At 53.6% G+C, this 14,035-nt stretch overlaps 1 protein-coding gene across 3 annotated transcripts in view; it reads left to right on the top strand.

The window, feature by feature from the left end:
* The first annotated feature begins 1,967 nt into the window (after positions 1 to 1,967).
* The window catches only part of SPTBN2 (spectrin beta, non-erythrocytic 2), a 40,536-nt gene continuing 28,468 nt past the window's right edge, over positions 1,968 to 14,035 (top strand). The window contains exons 1-2 of one of the 3 annotated variants that reach the window (XM_040256408.1): positions 1,968 to 2,242; positions 9,586 to 9,764. In XM_040256408.1, the coding sequence (XP_040112342.1) occupies positions 9,608 to 9,764 (157 nt within the window). In that variant the 5' untranslated portion in view covers positions 1,968 to 2,242; positions 9,586 to 9,607. Of the gene's footprint in view, positions 2,243 to 2,871; positions 2,904 to 9,585; positions 9,765 to 12,194; positions 12,620 to 14,035 lie in introns of those variants that run through there. The other 2 variants (XM_040256409.1, XM_040256407.1) reach the window with 2 other exon arrangements.

The following is a 14,035-nucleotide window of genomic DNA, read 5'->3' as shown; positions in this document are numbered from 1 at the left end:
TGTACAGAAAAGTGATTCAGTTATACATATATATTCTTTCTCATTTTCCTTTCCATTATGGTTTATTACAGGATATTAAATATAGTTCTCTGTGTTATATAGTAGGACCTTGTTGTTTACCCATTCTACATATAATATTTTGTATCTGTTAATCCCAAACTTAAAAAAAGAGAAAGTCTTTATTGAACTTGTTACAGCACTGCTTCTGTTTCATGCTTTGGTTTGGTTTTTTTGGCTGCAAGCCTGTGGGATCTTAGCTGCCCCACCAGGGATGAAACCTGTACCCTCTGGATTGGAAAGTGAAATCTTAACCACTGGACCACCAGGGAAGTCCCCTCAAACTGATGCTTTTAAACCACTCTTCTATATTCCTGCTCTAGCAGAAGGGAAAGGACATACATGGAATCAGAAGATTTGTTGTCTCTATCATGAACTGACTCTATGTGCTTGGCATTCACTTAGGTGTCTAAACATCAGTTTGTTCATCAATAAAATGAGAATGAGAATGTTCACTTATAAGGCTTTTAAAAGAATGATGAAATGTTGAAAAGGGGAAATCACTATACGAGTGCGTGCTAAGTCGCTTCATTCATTTCTGAGTCTCTGTGACTGTATGGTCTGTAACCCTACATGCTTCTCTGTCCATGGGATTCTCCAGGCAAGAATACTGGAGTTATTGGTTGCCATTTCCTTCTCCAGGAGATTGTCCCGACCCAGGGATCAAGCCCGCATCTCATTCTGTCGCCTACATTAGCAGGCAAGTTTTTTTACCCCTAGCACTATCTGGGAAACCCAAATCACTATATATACAAGATACTATTGTCTTGCTTATTGGTTCGATTCCTGGGTGGGGAAGATTGGCTGGAGAAGGGATAGGCTACCCACTCCAGTATTCTTGGGCTTCCCCTCGTGGTTCAGCTGGTAAAGAATCTGCCTGCAATGTGGGAGACCTGGGTTTGATCCCTGGGTTGAGAAGATCCCCTGGAGAAGGGAAGGCTACCCACTCCAGTATTCTGGCCTGGAGAATTCTATGGACTGTACAGTCTGTGGGGTCGCCAAGAGTCGAACATGACTTAGCCACAGCTAAGACCGACACAGTCAAATTAAAAATAATAATAATAAAAGCCTGAAATTACAGCTAATGGCGAAGTATACCCCAGAAGGCCAAGTTACAGTTTGGTGGTAGAATAATGATTCCAGTTTACTGATGGGATCTGACTATCAGAGCTGGGAGAGAACTTCAAGCTCTTTTTTTAGTGCAACTCACACACTAAGCCCTCTCCCAACCCATCTGATAGTCTAGCAAGACTGAGGCCAAGGAGGTGAGATGACACAACTAGTTTGGATTAGTAGCAGGACTTTTTTTTAAAACCTTGATATTGTTTTCAAGTGGGTTTAACACAAATGATTTCACTTTACCAAAATCTTATCTGGAAAGTACTTCAATTACTTACACAGTTGTTTCATTGTGTATACCTTTACCTAAAGGAGCAAAATCCTAAAATACCATTACCCATAAATAAAGCCTTAAACCAACAATTCACGCAAAGCCCATTCTTCACATTGCCTTTATTTGGCCCTTTCAGGCATATCCCAGGTAGAGACAGGCCCACATGTTCAGGGGCAATAAAATTGAATGGTTATATCCAGACTGCTCTGTGCAAAGTTCAACTGACTGTTATTAGTTTATCTCTGAGCTTAGATTTCAAGTCAGAAAGAACTATACCTACCTCTTAGAGCTGGGGAGGGGGTGGCGGTTGGGGAGAGAATCACTTTTAGCACCTACCTGGCATTACTATTTGGGTATAATTCTTTTCTCTCTTAAGGAGATAGCAGTTCACCTTGGTTAATGACCTCAGACCATAGACCACTCCGATGCTACTAAACCAAGGAGAAACCCAGCTGTGCCAGGCCTAGACATGTCCGTCCCCACCCCCATTCCCTTTTAAGACAGTGAGTAGGCCGGAATTCTGGTTGATAAATGAGAGGAGCTGAGAAGGAGCTGAGAGGAGCTGCAGTGATGACTGTTCTGAGAATCTGATCTGCGAGGAGACGAATCTCCACCACATGGTACCATGGAGATGCTTTGGGAAAGAGAGCCGGCCTCCCTGACCGAAGGAGGACCAGAAAGGGAAGGGATGGATGAAAGAAATGCTTAAAGGGAGATGGACTGACAGGAGGTGCCCAAAGAGGAAAAAATCGGGACGGAAAAGAGGCTGAATATTGGGAAACCTTCTGGACGGTGAGTGTCGTTAAAGGAAAGATCGCATGTTCCGGGGATGTAGATTTTGTGCGAAAAGCGGAGCAGGGATAAAGGTGGGGTCCTCAAACAGCGGAGACAGCCTCGCAAGCGGTGGGGGGTACCCAGACGGCCCGAGGGTGACCAGGGCCGGCGAGGAACGGAAGGCGGGGCTCTGGAGGCACTCACGGGGTAGGCGGTGGGGGGTCGGGAGCCGGCGGACGACGCGGCGTTCGCCCCGGGGAAGGTCAGCGACCCCGGGCCGGGGAGCTGAGCAGAGACCCGAGAGGGGCCGTGGTTGCCATGGCGCCGGGCAGGGAGGGGGTGACTCGTGCCCCGCCCCGAGCCCCGCGGGGCCGCGGGCTCCAGATGGTCCCCGGCCTCCCGCGGGAGCCGGCGGCCTACGGCAGGGGGAGGCTATTGTCCTCCTTCCGCGGCGCCGCAGTCCCGTCGCTCGCGCCCGCGCACCTCCACGCGCCCCACCGCCGCCGGCCCCGCGCGCCCCCCGTACGGCTCGCGCCCCGTGACAGCGCCCGTCCGCCGCCTGCCGTGCGCCCGGCCGCCTCCCGCAACCGCCCCACGCGGCCGGGCTGCGGGCGCGGCGACTGCCGGTGCGCCTCCGCCTGCCGCGCTCCCGCCTGTCGGGCCAGCGCTCCGCACCGAGGTAGGTGCCGGCGCCCGGGCGCGCTTTGTCCCGGCCGGCTGGGCGGTGCGCTTTGTGCAGACGCGCGCGGGCGGCGGGGTCGGGGTCGGGGTCGGCACGGGTCGGGGGAGCGGGGACGGGAGGATGCGGCCGCGGGTGCTCGCACCCTCTGGGTCCCGGGGACAGGATGGAGAGTCAAGCGCCAGCCACCCAGGTACCGGCGTGCGGCCGGTGGGGATCGAGGCGTGCGGGACGCGGGCCTTTCCGGAGCCCAGAGAAGACTCTGGAAGAGTTGGGGCTGACAAACGCGTTAGGGGAGCGGGTCGCCGGGCTCTGCGCGTGTGTGACAGCGCCAGCTGTTCGCGTCGCGGAGGCGGGCCGGCCGGCGCCGGTCCAGGCGCTGCGGGCGCGCTCGGCGGTCCCTGCCGCGAGGCTGCGAGCGCCCGACTCCCTCTCGCGAGCCGGCCGGGGGCTCCCTGGGGAGCCGGGTGGGCTTCCCCTCGCCTCTTTGGTAGCTGGCTCCACGCTCTCCTTTATGCTCCCCCACAGTGTGTGAGAGAAGGGGACACGGTTGGCCGTGGTGAGCGGAACGCTGCCAGAGGAAGAAGGGAGAATGAAACCCCTGCGGGTGGCGGGGAAGAGGCAGCGAAAGGTGTCCCGGTGGCCGAGATGTGTGCGGCCGGCTTGGTGTCCGCGGGCGCAGAGCTAGCGGGCAAGGCCTCCTTCTGGGGTGTTCCAACGCCAGCGCCACAATCGGGCCTTTGCCATCTTTTCTGTCTCGGAACGACTTCAGCCCATTAACCCCATGGCATTGCATGCTTGTCTGAGCTGCAGGCTTGCCCCGGTCCTAACCTGCTACATGCTGTCTCCATGGGTTGTTTCTCAGCGGCCCTCCTCCACTCCGAGGGTAGCTACAATTCCAGCGCTAGTCGGTTCAGGCACCGGCAGGGTATCTACAAACCAGTTTTCCTTGAGGGTGGAGGGGGCAGAGTGAGTCCCAAATCTGTGTCTCAGCTTGAGGTGCGGGGCAACCGCTTGGCATATTCAGAAGAGCAAAGGAGTAAGCAGGAAAAAGCTAATAGGAATCTTACATTTGTTGCTTAGAGAAACTGATGTAACCCATGGGTTACAGACTTGGGGGAGGGGCGTAGCAAGGAGTGAAAAGCAGTCTGAATAATTCTGCCCTGAGTGGAGGATTCTAAAGGACAAGATGAAGCAAAAATCCAGTCCCACTCTCCAGAGCAATTCCTAAGTTCCTTGGAGGACAGTTCCGGTGCTTTATCAAGAACACAGCCTTGAGGGAATAGGCTGGGGTTTTGTCTCTTGCTTGTCTTGTCTCCCTGTGTGCATCTTCCTTTTGCTAACCTAGCAGCCCTGAGTTTGTGATTTCTTTCTCCTTTCTTTTGCTCGTCCATTCATACTTTGAGTCCCAAAAGATTTTTACTTTGCCAAAGTCCCCACTCCTTCTCATCTGTTATCCATCCTGCTGTCATTGGTTCAACTCTGCCTCCCAGCCCCGTCTCCAGCCAAATCGCCCTCCTTCTGGGCCTCTGATTCGCCTGTGTCCAGCCATCAGCTTTGTTTGTCTTATTAGATCTCAAACCCACTCCATCTTCATTTTCCTCTCTCCTTGCCTGAGGCTTCCGGCTCTTTGTGGGTCTTGGGGTTTCTCAGGGGAAGTTGTATTTGAGTTTAGCATGGGATAGAGCCTAAACAGACCCAGAAGCTAACCTCAGGTCACACTCACCCCTAAAACGTTGTGTCTTCTCTGCTCTCGTAGCTTTTCTAATTCTAACTGCTCCTCATCTTTGGACAGCAATGGTCCTCAAAATGTGGTCTCCAGACCAGTAGATTTAGTATCACCTGGGAACAGTTTAGAAATGCAAATTACCAGGCCCCACCCCCGGATCTCTTGCATCAGAAGCTCTGGGTAACAGGGCCCACTGGTCTGTGTTTTAACAGCCCTCTGAGTAATTGTTATTCATGCAAGTTTGAGAATAATCCTGAACTTTAGAGATGAGGAGCAGAGAGAGGCTCTTCTCTGATGCCATTTTCATTCTTTCCTTGTGTTTTTTCTCTAGATCTAAAAAAAAAGATATGCATTTGATGAGAGTGGGGAGGAATGCTAGCCCATTCATTCAATATCTCTTTATTGGATAGCTATCATACTAGGAAAATACAAACGTGAGTAAGACCTAACCCTTGTCCTCAATGGGTTAAAAGGGGAGCAGGCAGAGAGACACATAAACAACTAACTGTAATACAATGTGATAAGCGTAATAATAGCAGCATCCTGAAGTGCTGTGGGAGCACAGAGGAGGGAATGATCAACTGTCTCTGAGGGAGGTAGAGAATTAATCAGGAGGAGGATGTGGCTAGAGAAGGAATTAGGGTACAAGACAGACTCTAGCCGGAGGGACTGGATTTCTAGCTTTACATGCCAGCAAAACGGAGGAAAGGGGAGGGGGGCAGCTGCCCTGGAGGATCGGCACTAGGCTGAGCAGAGTCCACATCCAGCAGTGCTTGGGCGTAGAACCTAGCAGGACCCCAGGCTTGCAGCTGGCGAGAGTTGGCTTTCTCGTAGCATGAACAATGTAAGCTACTCAGGTCTGGCCTCCAGGTCAGCGGCTAAGAATAAGGCGGTGGTGAAACTGTAATCTGGATTAGCTGCTGTACTGTCCTCTTGCCAGAGTCCAGGAATCCATGGAGAACAATCAGGTAGATGATTCTCCAGCAAAGAGAGAGACGTAGGTGAGCATGAGGCTAGGGGTCCAAGCTGACTAAGGAAATAAGTACGGAGACCCAGATCACAAGCAAGGAATGATAAAGCAGAGAAAAGAAACCAGGGTGAGATCTATCTAAAGCAACAGAAAACTATAGGACTCCAAAGATGGTAGCAGGGAACACAGCATATTGTCCAAAAGGCAAGGGGGCTCCAGAGCCCAAATGCTTGGAAACCAAAACTCAGAGGCCCTCAGAACTGCTGTGCTTAAGGACACCAGAAAGCATGACTCACTATGGGGATAAAATAAACTCCTTGGAGTCCCAACATGGTGGCCCTATGGGGACCTGTGGCCTAAGGACACCAGTGCCTTGGTTCCTTATCTGTACAATGGCAGGCATCCCTGGAAACTCAGGGATGAAAAGCATGTATGTCTCGAATTGGATTTGGCCAGAGGGCCATTTTATCTGGGAGAAGGGGAGGCTCCAGCTTCATATTCTCTCCCCCAAGTTATAGGAGCGGCTCTAACAGCTAGACCTCACTGAGAGGTCTGGATCCCACGCCTCAGTCCCATCAGGGGGACCAAGGTGGATTACCAAAAAGAAGCCAAAACAATACATGTTTGGTTTTGTGCAGTTTCCAGGGGTCCTGGGGACACACAGTTTGGAAACGGGGTCACAGTCTGCTTCTTTACATTTCTGCTTTCCGTGGAGTACAAAGACAAAGCAGGGTTTGAAAATCTCAGAAGCTTCAGGGACCAAGTAGGTAATAAAAATGTGTGACAAGGCTGGGAAGGAGCCAACAGGGAGTGGTGGGGTCTGAAGAGAAATGGCAAGCATAGGCCCAGGTGAAGAATCCCAAATTAGTGTTTTTTTTTTTTTTTTGGTCGCACCACACAGCTTACATGAACTTACTCCCACCAGGGATTGAACCTGGGTCATGGCAGCGAAAGCCCAGAATCCTAACCATTAGGCAACCAGGGAGCTCCCCCAAATTAGTTCTTTTACAACAGCTCATTGGCCATACCCCTGGAGACTGGTTTTAGGAGGTTTGTGATTTCTGATAAAAGAAAAAAAGGGTCACAGAATAGAAGGGGGGCATTATATATGGCAGGGTCCCCAACTTTCAGGATCTAATACCTGATGATCTGAGGTGGAACTGATGTAATAATAATAGAAATAAAGTGTACAATAAATGCTTGAATCATCCCCAAACCATCCCCTCCACCCCCAGTCCATGAAAAAACTGTCTTCCATGAAACTGGTTCCTGGTGCCCAAAAGATTGGGGACTTCTGTTATATAGGGATTTTGGGGGGTAGGTCTATGCAGGGAGGGGCTTCCCAGGAGGCGCTGGTGGTAAAGAACCCGCCTGCCAATGCAGAAGCCGTTAGAGACGAGGGTTCGATCCCTGGGAGGGGACGATCCCCTAGAGGAGAGCATGGCAACCCACTCCAGTACTCTTGCCTGGAGAAACCCATGGACAGAGGAGCCTGGTGGGCTGCAATCCAATGGTCGAAAAGAGCATGGCCACACACACTATGCAGAGAGAGCGTGAGTGCTGGGAATGTCCATCCCAGAGCTAAGTGTTTACATGACTGCTGGTGGGGAAGCCCTAATCTGAGGGGCCCAGAGAAATGGAATTCGAATTGGTCCTGGGGTTTGGACTGCTTCCCTGTCTGGTGGTTGAGAGTGTTAGGGAACTCTAGCTCAGGTTGCACCTTCTACAGCATTCTCTGCTTAGGATGCCCTGACTTTGCCCTAGAATTTATTTTTATATAAATATTTACAGAGCAAATTGAAAGACTCTGCTGGGGATTAGGGGAAAGGATGGATTTTAAATGAGAAAGGAGTACTAAGCTTAGTGGAAATGAAGCTCTCTTTCCTACTGGTGGTGGTTTAGTTGCTAAGTCGTGTCCCACTCTTGTGACCCCACGGACTGTAGCCCGCCAGGCTTCTCTGTCCATGAGATTCTCCAGGCAAGAATACTGGAGTGGGTTGCTAGTTCCTTCTCCAGGAATCTTCCCAACGCAGGAATAGAACTGGGGTCTTCTGCATTGCAGGCGTATTCTTGACCGACTGAGCTATGAGGGAAGCCCCTCTTTCCTATTACAGGGAATGAAAAGCCCAAATCTAGGAACCTGAGTCGGACACAACTGAGCGACTTCACTTTCACTTTTCACTTTCATGCATTGGAGAAGGAAATGGCAACCCACTCCAGTGTTCTTGCCTGGAGAATCCCAGGGATGGGAGAGTCTGGTGGGCTGCCATCTATGGGGTCGCACAGAGTCGGACACGACTGAAGCGACTTAGCAGCAGTAGCCGCAGCAGGAACCTGAGACCTGAGCTCCCAGGGAAATCCTTGCATGTTTTCTCTTTGGGAGGAAGGGGAGGGGTAGGCAGTCCTGGCCTTCACGTGCCTCAGGTTCTGCTTCGTGGACCCACTTAATGACAAAAGCCAAGTTCTGCCCTGTGCACCCAGGGGAACACATCTCCCTCCCCACCCACATCTCACCACCCATTCTTTCTTCCGTCCCCCAAAACCACACAAGAGGTAAGGTACTTTCTTTCCAGAACAAAAGACTGCCAAGGTCACAGCCTCAACCCTCGGAAGTGGCGCTAAGGATTAAAATATCTTTGTATTTGAGAGGCGCTAGGAAAATGAGACATGCAGTATTTGGGGTTCAGTTACAGAGTGAGCCCCCACCATGCTCTTGAATGAGTGCTGAATTACTTGAGAACTTGGAACTATAGAGTTTTGTTTAAAAAAAAAAAAATCCCTAGAAACTAATCTGAAGCTCATTTGTTAGTTTTGAGAAGGACAGGGTTGTTTGTGTAACGCAGAGCCCTGAGTTGTGCTGGCGAGCATCCATGGTCCCAGTTTCCCCAGCCTGAGCCCTGGGAGGGAGCAATGGCTGTTGATCTCTCTCAGGGAGCTCTGGTGGGCTCCAGGAAGTTCGAGGAACATGTAAATATTGTGGTTAACAGCTTATCCTCCAGGGACTTCCTTGGTGGTCCAGCAGTTAAGACTCTGCACTTCCAATGCAGGGGTGTGCAGGTTCGATCCCTAGTTGGGGAACTAGGGTCCCACATGCTGCCCAGGGAGGCAAAAATAAATAAATAAATAAAAGCTTGTCCTCCAGTGTCCAAAAGAATCCTGCTTCAAAACCTAACTCTGCTCCTTCCAGTGACTTTGAACCCTGGTTTAACTTTTATGGAGCAACCTCCTCATCTATGAAATAGGCATGATAGTGGTCCCTCACTCCCCAGAGGGTTGCAGTGAGGTGATGCATGTAAGTGGCAAGGACACATATCACAACTGATATTCATCGAGCACCTATTAAGTGTTCTCTGTCCCAAACAAAAGAAAGAAACCGGGGGAGAGAACCATACTGTCTCCTCCGTCAAACTCCTGGGCTCTGTATCCATACTTGCTAGCAGTGCATCAGGCCTCCTGGCGTGGCATAGACGCATCTTGGCCTGAGAGCAGGATCTGGGTCTTTCCATCTTAAATTGGTTCCAGGGTACAGGAAGCCACCTTGTGGGAGGCAGTAGGGAAGGTGCAGGGCTCGGAACAGTTTGTGGAACCAGGAATGAAAGAACTCTGGCTTGTACTCACTATTGCCCGTAGGGTCCCAGGCCTGCTTCTCACATTGCCCTGGCGTTTACACACTGCTGTCCAGAGCCACCTCGATGGCCATCGCACCTTCAGCTCCCTGCCTCCTGCCCCTCTCTGGCCTGAGGCTCTGGAGCCCTTTGTCTCCATTGTGTCACTCTGAGACACCGCCGCCTTCCAACCTCACTCCACATGTGTCTGTTGTGTTCCTGTCTCTCAGCTTCTCCACCATGGCTTCTCCTCTCCCACCGGGGGATGATTTCCGCTGGCAAAGAAAGCAGATCTAGGGCAGGAGGAGAGGAGGACATGTTGAGTGGTGGGCTCAGTGGTTTCGAGATGCCCCTTACCAGCCCCGTTTCCCCTTGCAGGAGCAGGAGGCCACCCACCACCATGAGCAGCACCCTGTCGCCCACAGACTTTGACAGCTTGGAGATCCAGGGCCAGTACAGTGACATCAACAACCGCTGGGACCTGCCCGACTCGGACTGGGACAATGACAGCAGCTCGGCCCGCCTCTTTGAGAGGTCCCGAATTAAGGCCCTGGCAGGTGAGGCCAGGGGAGGGCCCGGGGAGATGTTGGGGATGCTGGGAGGGAGGATTGTCTTCAAGAGTCCTTCAACTTCATGGGAAGACCGACGCTCTTTCTAAGCCACTGCACTAGAGTGGGAAATCCAGATCACTCTTCCAAGCCCTAGTCCGCAATGCCAGCCTCAAGAACAAACCACATGCAATCCACAAAGTGCCCCAGCTTCCTTCCCCCCAAGCAGGGAGAAGCCGTGCTGATGCTGAACTCAGCCATGCTCCGCTCTGCGCTCAGCTGACTGCCTGGCCCCTGGCCCTGAGTCATGTTCCTTAATTCTTTTGCATTCTTAGTCTTGCTGTTCTATTTCCACCCACCTCTCCCTTCCTTTCATCCTCTCCTGTCTTCCTTGATTCTCACTGTCATCTCTCACACCTGTTCTCCCTCCCCTTTCAGTAGCCGCTCCTCTCCCTCCCCACCTGTTCCTTCCACCTGCTTGCCGCCTGTTCCTCCCATGAGTTCATCTACCGTTCCCTGAAGCAGGTTCCCTCCACCCACCGCTGGTTTCTGCCGCCCATCCTCCTGGGTTGCTCTCCACCCGCCTCAGCCCCTGCCTTCCCCTATGGCCTGGGTTCTCCCCTTCAAGCTCCTCTGAGCACTAGCAAACCCGTTCGACGGGCCTCCCTGCGTTCTGGGGAGGAGTTGCCATGGCAACAAGAGTGCAGCTGCCAGCTGACACCACCAGCGGCTGGCGTGGGGCTGAGTCACCCACACACCCCAAGGCCACCCACCCTGTTTGGTTCTCCTCCTCCACGCCACCCTCATCTTTTCCTGACCTGCTGGCCTCCCAGCCCAGTGCAGTGGAAGCAGTCACAGCTACTCCTCCCCAAGAGGCAGTGCTCCCAGCGTGGGTGGGGTGACCTCCTGGATGAAGGGAGACACTGGGGGGGGGGGTCGGTTCCCAACCTCGGCTGCACTTTTGACAGGATCACTCAGGGATATTTTCACAAATACAGATTCTCAACCCCCTTTCTGGACACAATGAATTAGAGTCTTTGGACCTATGGTCCAGAAATCGGGGTTTCAAGCTCTTTGTGTAATTCTTTTCAGCCAGCCCAACATGAGTCTGAGGAACCCCCCACATGGTGGCCATTACTTCTGGGAATCCCTCATCATTTCTCCTGTGCTCCCCTGTCCTGGTTAGGTCTACACTCAGGCTTGTGAAACACTCATATCACTGTTTTTATCGCTGAGCGAAGGCAAAAGACGTGGGTCATAGAGAATGCTAAGTCTTTGGGGTACCCTGGTACCCTGATTTTGGGTAAAAGTAGCCTCTGGAATGTCATGAAAGCTGTGTGCACATGACGTGTGATACCCAGGACTATTTCGATGTGTGCTCAACGCATGCCAACCCAGGCTGTCGGTAGGTGTTTATCTGCACCACTAAACTGGGCTCTTCTGAGGAGGCCTTGCTGTATGGGCTTTACCCAGCCCTGCGCCTTGCACTAGCAGGTGCCAGAAAATACTGAATGAAGGAGGATGGGAGGGGACTGGAGTGGGCTGTAGGTGACAAGGGCTGAAGCCCATAGAAAGGTGGGACGGGAAGGCTTCCCTGGTGGTCCAGTGGCTAAGACTCTGCTCTCCCAAGGGAGAGAACCAGGGAGAACCTGGCTCTCCCAAGGGAGAGTCAGGGGGCCTGGGTTCAATCCCTCATCAGGGAACAAGATCCCCTTGCCACAACTCAAGATCCCACTGCAGTAACTAAGACCCAGAGCAGCGAAATATATATATATATATATATATATATATATATATATATATATATATAGAGAGAGAGAGAGAGAGAGAGAGAGAAGGCAATGGCACCCCACTCCTGGAAAATCTCATGGACAGAGGAGCCTGGTAGGCTGCAGTCCATGGGGTCGCTATATATATACGTTTAAGTGGGAAGGGAGTCAGGTAGATGTGCCTGGCTGTGGGTGTACTGGGGGCCTGATGGGCTCCAGGGCAGGAAAGGATCTGGAACTGGAGGTGAGAATGACAAACAAGGGAGGAAGATAACACCATTTATTTCACAAAGGAATGTAAGCAAACAGTATAGCCCCGTGCCTGGCTAGTACTGAGCTGGCTTGGCCCTTTCCAGGATTTCTCTTTCTCGGGGCTCTCGGAGCTGGGGATCAAAGCCCATGTCCTGAGCGGGACCTCCCAGAGTCACAGCCAGGGGGCATCCTCAACACACCTGCAAACCTTCGGAAGCAGGACTTAACCTGGGGCGAGGGGGAGGCAAGGGATGCAGGGGGACCGGCGCTCTCGGGACTGGTGCACTCCGAGGCAACTCCGGGCCAGACCGGCAGGTCTCCAGGGCGCTGGCGGTTCCCTCCTCCGGCCCGGGGGCCCGGCCCTGCCCCAGCCGTCCGGCTCCGCCCCGCCCCTCCCCCGTCACTGTCCGACCTGTTTGTCTGGAGCTGCCTCCGTCTCCTCTCGACGCACCAGGTGTGCTCTGCGACGGGTGCCGCAGCGCTCGGGGGCTCAGACCTTCCGCCGCTCCTTTTCCACCCAACTCCTCGAAACTTCCACCGCCCTCGGGCCACACGGCCTGCTAGCCGGGACCCCCGGCTCGCGGGGGAGCGGACCCTCGGCGCCCCGCCCCGGCGCGGGCAGAGCATGGACTCTGGGCCGCGGGCGATCGAGAGGCAGCGGCACCATGAATGGGCACGGGGTGGGCAGGGCGCCCGGGTACGGCCTGAACGGGGCAGGCGAGTTTTACTGCGAGGCGGTGGAGGGGGCTCAGAACCCCGGGGGGCTCCTGCTTTCGCCCGCTGCCTTCATCAACCCGGCTCAGTACGCCAGCGTGCTGGAGGGACGCTTCAAGCAGCTTCAAGGTGGGCTCCGGAGGTGGGGTGGTGGGCTCCGAGAGGAGGGCTCGGGGGACGGGAGGGAGACGGCTGGAGGCGCCCGGAGAGGGGGCCTCCGCGGAGAGAGCGGCTGGGGGAGTGGGAGAGGAGCCGGAGCCAGGCCCCCGGGGTGGGGGGAGCATCTTCTGTGACTCAGACGGTTTGTGTTGGGAGACAAAGTGCCGGGGGAATAATTACAAGTGGCCGGGAAATCCGCGGACGCTGACGGAGCCGGGAGAGGCTTGGACCCGCTGGAGGGGCGGCGGGGCCCCGCTGGGCGTGTGTCCCGGGGGCGCGGAGTGCGGAGGCGCGGCCGGTCTCCCTGAGACTCTCGGGGGTTGGGGAGGACACGCCTGCTGGGGTGGTCGGGGAGGGAGGCAGAGGACTGAACCGGCCGGGGAGGGGCCGAGGGCGTTTGTGCTGCCCTGGATTTCTGAATGGTGTCTAAGTGTGTGGAGACTGGGGAGTGTGTCAAAGGGATCTGGTGCAGACGGGCTCAAGTGCGGGTCTGAGGCGGCTGTGTTCGCTCTAGCACACACAGGCCGGTGTGTTTCTCCGGGGTACCGCGGCGGTCTGTGTGCCTGTGGTGGTTGTGGACACCTGGTAAAGTTACGTTCTGTCTCTGGTGGTCGGCTTTGTACATTGTTTTTCTAGCTGCCCCCTGTTTCCACATCTTCCCCCTTTTATGCTGCCTGTGAGCCAAAATGGCCTCACCCTCGTGTGTCTGGCATGAGGGCAGACTCCCTGGATCCAGTCACGGCTGGTGATCCAGGCGGTCCCTGGCTCCCGCAGGGCCTGTGGATCCTGAGAGGAGGCCCACAGGGCATCGGGCCGTCTGAGCACTTGTTAGGACCCTGAGGTTGTCCCAGGTCCCGGCTGGTGGTAAGAAAGACAGGAACAGACATGGGTGTGTCGCTGTGTTTTATGGGTGAGGTGCATAGGAATGTGAGATTAAGGGGTGAGTCTTTTTGGTTTCTGAGATGCTGGTGCTAAGACAAGTGACTTCAGCCCTGGCCACTTGGGTTGGGTCCTTGCACTGGGCCTCTCTGGGCAGAACAGGAGGAAATCCCAGTGGCCAGAGCAACTTCCAGTGGGCTGAGCCTCTTCCCTCACTTTGTCATTTGTATTTTTTCTTTTTTTTTTTTACTGGAAGAAATTAATTTATCAGTCGTGGATATTACCATAAATAATGAGGCAAGAGTAGAATGTCCTCATATACTGAAACCCAGGCTATAAAAATGTCAGGCCCAAGGCTTAATGCTCCTGTCCAGTTCAACAAACCTTTGTAAATGTCTCCAGTGGTGTTCTCTCTATCATTCATCATAATTTCAATTTTTGTGTTTCTGGGAAATGTAACAGCATCCCGTCTCTCAGCAGCAGCTCCCCCTGTGGGCAGGCAGTGAG

Source organism: Oryx dammah, unplaced genomic scaffold, assembly GCF_014754425.2.
Source record: "Oryx dammah isolate SB20612 unplaced genomic scaffold, SCBI_Odam_1.1 HiC_scaffold_15, whole genome shotgun sequence".
Classification (NCBI taxonomy): domain Eukaryota; kingdom Metazoa; phylum Chordata; class Mammalia; order Artiodactyla; family Bovidae; genus Oryx; species Oryx dammah.
Note: the sequence above shows the minus strand (reverse complement) of the source record. Positions and strands in the feature narration are given on the sequence as shown.